This window comes from Chenopodium quinoa, unplaced genomic scaffold (genome assembly GCF_001683475.1).
Source record: "Chenopodium quinoa cultivar QQ74 unplaced genomic scaffold, ASM168347v1, whole genome shotgun sequence".
NCBI classification, from domain to species: Eukaryota; Viridiplantae; Streptophyta; class Magnoliopsida; order Caryophyllales; family Amaranthaceae; genus Chenopodium; species Chenopodium quinoa.
The window spans coordinates 2,660,794-2,667,964 of record NW_018744988.1 but is presented as its reverse complement, the minus strand read 5'-3'; the positions used below and the strand labels follow the sequence as shown (position 1 = coordinate 2,667,964).

Below are 7,171 nucleotides of genomic sequence, written 5' to 3'. Positions count from 1 at the left end.
AAGTTATAATTTATAAGAAATGCAATGTTTGGAAATGGAAATTGATTCAATACGATATTGTTAATGTATATGTAATTATAGATTAATTATTATGTATATCATATCGTACGAATGTACAGTTGGTATCATTATCATACTATCATAAGTATCATTGCCTTATTGAATTATTGGTATATAGTACAATCGATAAACATATTTACATATCTGATTATTAAAACTTAAAAGTTTAAAACACTTATTGATCAATCTAATTGAATACTTGTACATTCTTAGTTATCGATTTATCGTATTATAAGTATCAACTCATTAAATCATGGTCATGACGCGATCTTTAAAAAAATCATGAATTCATGACCTAAACCGCTTATAAATCGAACCGACATGATCCAAACCGTTCATAAACCGAACCAATTGAACTGTGTAAACCCTCCACTAAACCGGCCCATTTCAAACTGAACCGACATGATTCGCACCGTTTATAAACCGAACCGATATTGACCCGGGTAAACCCGCCCCTAAACCAACCCATTTCAAACCAAACCGGCTTGATCCAAACCGTTTGTAAACCGAACTGACATTGACCCGGGTAAACCCGCCCCCTAAACCGACCCGTATCAAACCGAACCGACATAATCTGAATCGTTTATAAACCGACCCGCTTATGACCCAAACCAAATTTAAACCGCAAAGAAATAAACCAAAACCAAACCGAGCCGTGACTAACCCAAACCGAACCAAACCGACCCGCCAGCTAAACTAAACCGTTTCAATCCGAACCGCTCCAAACCAAAACCGACTCAAACCGAGGTCAAACCGAACCGCCAGACCGAAGTCCCACCCCTAATTCATCACTCTTATAGCTTAAGCATGCTGAAGCATCAAGCACCCCTATTGGACTTTGTGGCACTGATGTTGCACCATTTGATCTATTGTTCATTCTCATTTCTTGCATCATTTCAACACACTTCATTAATCTCTCCTGCAAACATTGATCAAAGACGAGAAATCGAGTCAATTTCATTTTCCGTAGTAGGTCTTGTATACAATGTGTGTGTATAATAGACATGTTTAGTTATCGATGAAATTGTGATCTAGGATGACTAAACATGTTGTATAATAGACATGTTTAGTATTCGGCTTTTGTTGGGGTAGCTTTACCTGATCAGTAAGAAAAGAGAATGCTTTATCAGTGCATTCAACAATTTGGTTTTGCTGTGTTACAGAAATTGCCACTGCTGCTGCAATTTCTGAAGGTCTGAATTCCATCAAGTCAATTCCTGCATTCAATTCTCTCAACCAATCAATAAACCAAACCAAACCCACTTCATCCATTTTTTTTTACTATTTCACCAACTAAAGATTGAAAATTAAAAATAAATTTTAAAAATTTAAGGATGGAAAATTAATTATACCTTTGATTGTGCTTAGGATGAGTTGGATGGCTTGAAAAATTAGACTTTTTGGTGGCATTTTATCTCCACTCAATTTATATAGAAAATAGTCTATGAATGAAAATGGTGTCACTGATTGCATTCTCCACTTCAAAGTGCTCAACACTAAAAGTTCCATTCTTTGGATTGTATTTGCTTCAAATACAAACTTGCTATCACAAACCTGCACATTATTATTACCAATCCATATGAGTGTCCAAAAGTCATCACAATCAAGTCCTTTACTAATCACAACGCGCACTACGTCTGTCCCGATTTAGTTGTCACATTATCGATTCGTGTTATAGCTAGGAGCCTATGATCAGATCATATCAATGTGACTATTAATTCCGGATGCATTAACAGTTCCAATTACACTATCAACATGACAATTAATATCGGGCGGAGGGAGTAATGTCATAGATTAATAACAAGAGTATGTATGACTCACTTGTAAATCTAAGATGAGGGGAACATCAGTTTCATCCACTTTGGCAGCTAGAGATAAACAAGCAACCCCAATTAGTTGCATCATCCAAGCTTTGCCCTTCTTCAATACCAAAAAAAACATCAAATTGATTAGCAATTGAAATGACATTAATTAGATTTTATTAGTAGATTAGTAACTAAACTTTGATGATTAAATAGATGCTTACAGGTAATTCATAAGCTGAAAGGAAGCGATCCAAATAGTTTACAGACAGATAAACACAAAGTGGCCCAAAATTATAATGGGATTGAACCTGTTAAATCAACATAATAATGTGATTAGTACTTTAATTAATGAGGATAATCCAATATTAAAGGTAATCAATGTATAATAAATCAAATAATGGCAAAAAACATGACAATGTGGTTCATCATTTGCAAAAGAACATTACTTACCATGGAAGGTAAGAAATGCCAAACATGCTTAGCATAAAGTTGTACCAAAAAATAAAAACAAGATTTTTATTAAAAAGTTGTAATTAATCAAACTTATTATTAGTTCCACTAATTAGTTTTACAAACCCCACCAAAAAAAAATTCATCAAACAGAAAAGATGTAAGAAACCAATTTCTCCACCGATTTTATTTTTATTAAAAGAAAAGAGAAAAAGATAACCAATCAGAAAACAAGATGAAACGTTTTGATAATGAAATGTTGGGAAACTAAAAAAAATTAGAAGAAAAAAGCACTGGAAAAAAAATAGAATAAATAAAAAAGAAAAAAAAAAGGAAAAATACCCACCTTATGAATCCAATCAATAACCAGATTTCTAGCACTCAAATCCAAATCCCCATTTCTTAATTTCTTCAAATAATCAAGACCCAGAAAATATTGCCTTTCATTTTCAAGCAATGAAGCCAAACATTCATGATTTGCCACAAAAAACCCAGAATATAAAGCTTCAAAGTTGTGTTCTTGATTATGATTATTGTTATTATAATAATAATTAATGTTAATATTATCAAAGTTTCGTAGATTCCCATGTTGTTGATGCAAGTTAGAAATCTGAAAAACATCATCGTCAACAACCCCAAAATAATTATCATCAACTTCATCAAAAATGCTTGAGTTATCCTCTGCACACAAAAGATCAAAACTTGGTGCCATTTTCTTCAACTCTTGCTCTGTTTCTTGCAACTTTCTCTCTCTAAAAAAAACTCAACTCTTTCTCTCTCTAGAAAAAACACAAAAAACTTCAAAGAATGGATTTTTTCTGCATCTACTGAAGATAAATTAACCAACTTTTTTTTCTGGGTAGTTTTGATTGATAGATTAAAAAGAACAGATTTTTGATTGAACAAAAAAATAAAAAAAAAATGAAAAAATGGAAGATTTTTGGAGAAAAAAATAAAAATAAAAAAGCAAAATTTATATTACAGAGAAAAAAAAGAAGGATGTCTGAAATGGGTTTTGGGTAGAAGAGACTGCTGTGGTGTGAAGAGTGGGGGGGTTTTGTAGGAGGGGAAATGGCTCTAGGGTACTGTGTACTTTAGAGAGAGAAAGAGAGAGTTTTTAGAGAGAGAATGAGGAAGATGTGTATAAATATTTTGGTTGTATCATAAAAATATGGGGTGATTACACGTACTCTACTTGTGTTGTATGAGTGGAGAGTGTATTGTCTAGAGATGGTATACTATCATTTAATTTTAATTTTTGTATTTTTTTATATAAAAGAAATTAATATACTACAAACTTTTTCCGTTTTTTTTTTAATCGTTGAGAGTTACGGAGTATTACTAAACATGTTAAACGTGTCAATTGAGTCTAAGTTGGCCGGTCAATGTAATTACTTGTGAAGTTGTAATAGTAGTGTTATAACTTTTCACGAGCTTAGCATTGGTCAAGGCAAGCCCTTAGCGGTTGTTGGTTAATTTGGTCAACTTAGCAGTTTCTACAAGGTCTAACAATAAGTCTGTAACGATTGTTAGTTCATGATTATAATGTATATAATATTTTTATATTTGTTTATAGGAAAAATATATTGGAAATCAATAAAGGTTGAAAGTTAGAATTAAACATGTCAGTTAAGTCTGAGCTGGCCAGTCAATGTAATTACTCCAACTAAAAACGTTTTAACTTTTCACAACCTTAGCATTGGTAAAGGCGAGTATTTGGTTTTGCCGAGTCAAATTTGTTCAACTTATCAGTTGCTAGTAAGTCCACAGTAATTCAGTAACGATTCAATATACCACATATCCTATAATATCTCTCTTTTCATAATATAATTTACTATATTTTTATTCTCCGTAATTGTTTGTAGAAAAAATACCGTTAAATATAAAGGTTGACTTTTAAAAAATCAAATGTTAACTAATAAAAAATATGTGTGACATTTAGGAGATAATTTGTCAAATTTGTATGAGAATATCCCAAAATCTTATTTGCAATATTTTATTTTCAAGGGTACGTATAGCGCAAATACACTATCTTCTCGTGTATATTGTACGACTTTTCTTTATTTGTAATGTATTTTGTTGTCAAAAAAAGTAATATATTTATGGGGTGTATTAAGAATAAAATTATCATAAAAGTGGTAAATTTATATTTCCCGAAACCAATACTCCGTAAGTAGGATGTGATTATAGATCAAGAATATCATTGAATTGTGACTCAAAACTCAATGCACACGTTTAATCCAATAGCCGAATCGGTGCATATATCATTTCTCTCAAGGATTTCAATTATATCATATCATCAAAATAAATATCTCAAGAGTCAAAATAAGCAAACATGGCATCGTTTCGATTGTTGATCTCATCAATCTTGTCCCTATCTTATTTTGACATCCTATATATACTTGATTTGCAAACTAACAAAACAAATTTGTTTAATTTGTAATTAGCTTTACTTAATTAATTAAAATAAAATGTAAATCCCTTTATGTTACAAAAGCAACATATTTGAACATTAAACAAACACAAGCGCGCAACATTAATCAATAACTTAACTTTGCAAGAGATATATTTCGATCATCTCTATTATTGAATATTTGAATGCAAGTGATTACTTAGAAGGGAAAAACCTACATATACGATCAAACCATGTTATACTGTGTGCATCAAATGCATATGATAGGTTGCCCCAACTTAACTAGATGCGTGTTATAAGAAAGTAAGAATAATACTCGTTTGCTTATTAATTATTTATCATTGTCAATGTGATTTTTCTTACAAGTATCATTTTATAAATCTTTATTTAGAAAGCATACATCAATTGTTATGATCAACTTTATGCACATTACATACCACCATTTTAGTAGTCACTGCACAATTATCGTTGTATTGGACCTATAGATATCACAAATTCACAAGTGAATGAAACACAAAATGGACACAATGTGAACTATTAGTTTCAATTCTCGTGGTGTAAAGGGGGTCACAAAAAATAGTAACGTTGATAGGATACACCAATGAGTCTTGATGATTATCACTCAACCCATTCAACTACGTTCTTCTCAACTTAAACACGTTTATACTGCTTATATATATCTACTTTAATTCATATAACAACTAAGGTGTGTGTTTATATACACTATACATTGTATCACATTATACACTTTAGTTACACAAATACACAATCTTATCTGATTTTGTATGTAATTTTGTGAAACTATCTTTAAACCATATTACAATTTTAACATCATTAGAAAGTAACTATTAGATGCAAATTATTTGTTTCATGACATCATTCAAATACAGTTACAAAAAAAGTGATTGATTGATAATCTAATAATAAAAACAATATGAAAGTGGAGTATAGATCATTGGAACGTGTCACTTGTTAACATTTTGAAGTTGATAAATTAACAAGGCAAACTCTTTCAAGTTCCCACTCAATTGTCTTATTACATTACAAGAAAGGGGTCACAAATTTACATACTATGCTATATTATTAAATTATTGCTATACTATACTAGCAATACGATTTACTAGGGAGTTTGTATCTAATTATTTAATTAGAGTTAATTAATTAAGTAATCTTAAAATCACTGCGGTAAAATCTAATTAATAGAACTTAGGAAGAGTCAAAAAAGTTGCATTGGGCACCTTATACTAGACAAAACAGGGTCATCATTATACTAAGCAAGCTTACAACATGGAATTTAGCGGTCCAAGATGCTTATGTTAAAATGTAATACTACTAATTTTCAGTCAAATTAGAACCCTGTTACCTTGCTTAAAGCTGCATTATTAAATAATTAATTTACGTTGTTAATTTAATTTTCTTTTGGAGTGTTGCTAACATCAAGTTGTAACTAGTGTACGTCTAAGCATGCTTATGTTGTAAACAAGAATTACTTTGTCTACATTTATATAAAGGAACCAATCATATGGTAATAGTGACGATTAATTAGGGATAAATGATCATTAATTAATTGCATGGCAAACAAGTTTATTTAGTTAATTATATGGTTAGATTTTCAATAGTGGGGATAACTTAGAAAAAGTTTAATTAAATTGAGGTAGGTTTAAGAGGGGGAAAAAGAAAGTAAAAAATTGAATTGTTTATTGGTTAAATAAGAAATTATAAGATAATTTTTTTTTTTGGTGTCAAAGTAGGTAATATCATACTTCTTCATTGCATTTGTTATAATAATGATGTTTAAATCTAGAATTTTATGGAAAACTGTATTAGAACAATGATTTAAACCATGTAATTATATTCTCAATATGATTATTTCTAGCATTGACTTAGATAGTACCAATTATAAGAGCATCCTAGAAATTACTCCAAAAGTTTTTGTGATAAAAATAATTTAATCCGTTGAAAATAATAATTTATAAGCGATTAAGTATAACAAATTGAGAGATCAATGTGGATGTATTAATTAGTTTCGAACTATGTTGAAATTATGAAAATTATGTCAAAGTGATCAAAATTGTTGGGAGTTTTAGTGATTTTACATATGTTTTGTCACGAGTCATCACCAAATTAGCAATTGGAGAATGAAGTGGAGGTTGTGATTATGCACAAAATCCATTAAATATCATTCATTCTAAGATAATCAGTGGCGGAGCCACATTAGAACAAGGGGGGACAGTTGTCCCCCCATTTTCGGAAAAAAAGTTTTTTTTAAAAAAAAAAAAAATCAAGAAAATACAGTAAAAGGCTATAAATAACATATACTTACAGTAGATATCACAATATTGAATATGGTTTGGTGGTTGAGTCCTTAGTAAGGCTGTGGCTTTTTTGTTTTTTTTTTCCCCTACTTCTTGTTTTTTTTATTACATACTCTAATTTTCAACAA

At 30.5% G+C, this 7,171-nt stretch overlaps 1 protein-coding gene across 1 annotated transcript; it reads right to left on the bottom strand.

The window, feature by feature from the left end:
- Window positions 1–266: 266 nt before the first annotated feature.
- LOC110706676 (cyclin-D4-1-like) lies at window positions 267–3,817 on the bottom strand. The gene is made up of 6 exons (XM_021884631.1): window positions 2,662–3,817; window positions 2,087–2,173; window positions 1,882–1,980; window positions 1,413–1,614; window positions 1,159–1,277; window positions 267–979 (listed from the first exon to the last, which is right to left on the bottom strand). Exons 1-6 carry the CDS (start codon window positions 3,025–3,027, stop codon window positions 809–811), a joined length of 1,044 nt encoding a protein of 347 aa, XP_021740323.1. The 5' UTR covers window positions 3,028–3,817; the 3' UTR covers window positions 267–808.
- Window positions 3,818–7,171: the final 3,354 nt, after the last annotated feature.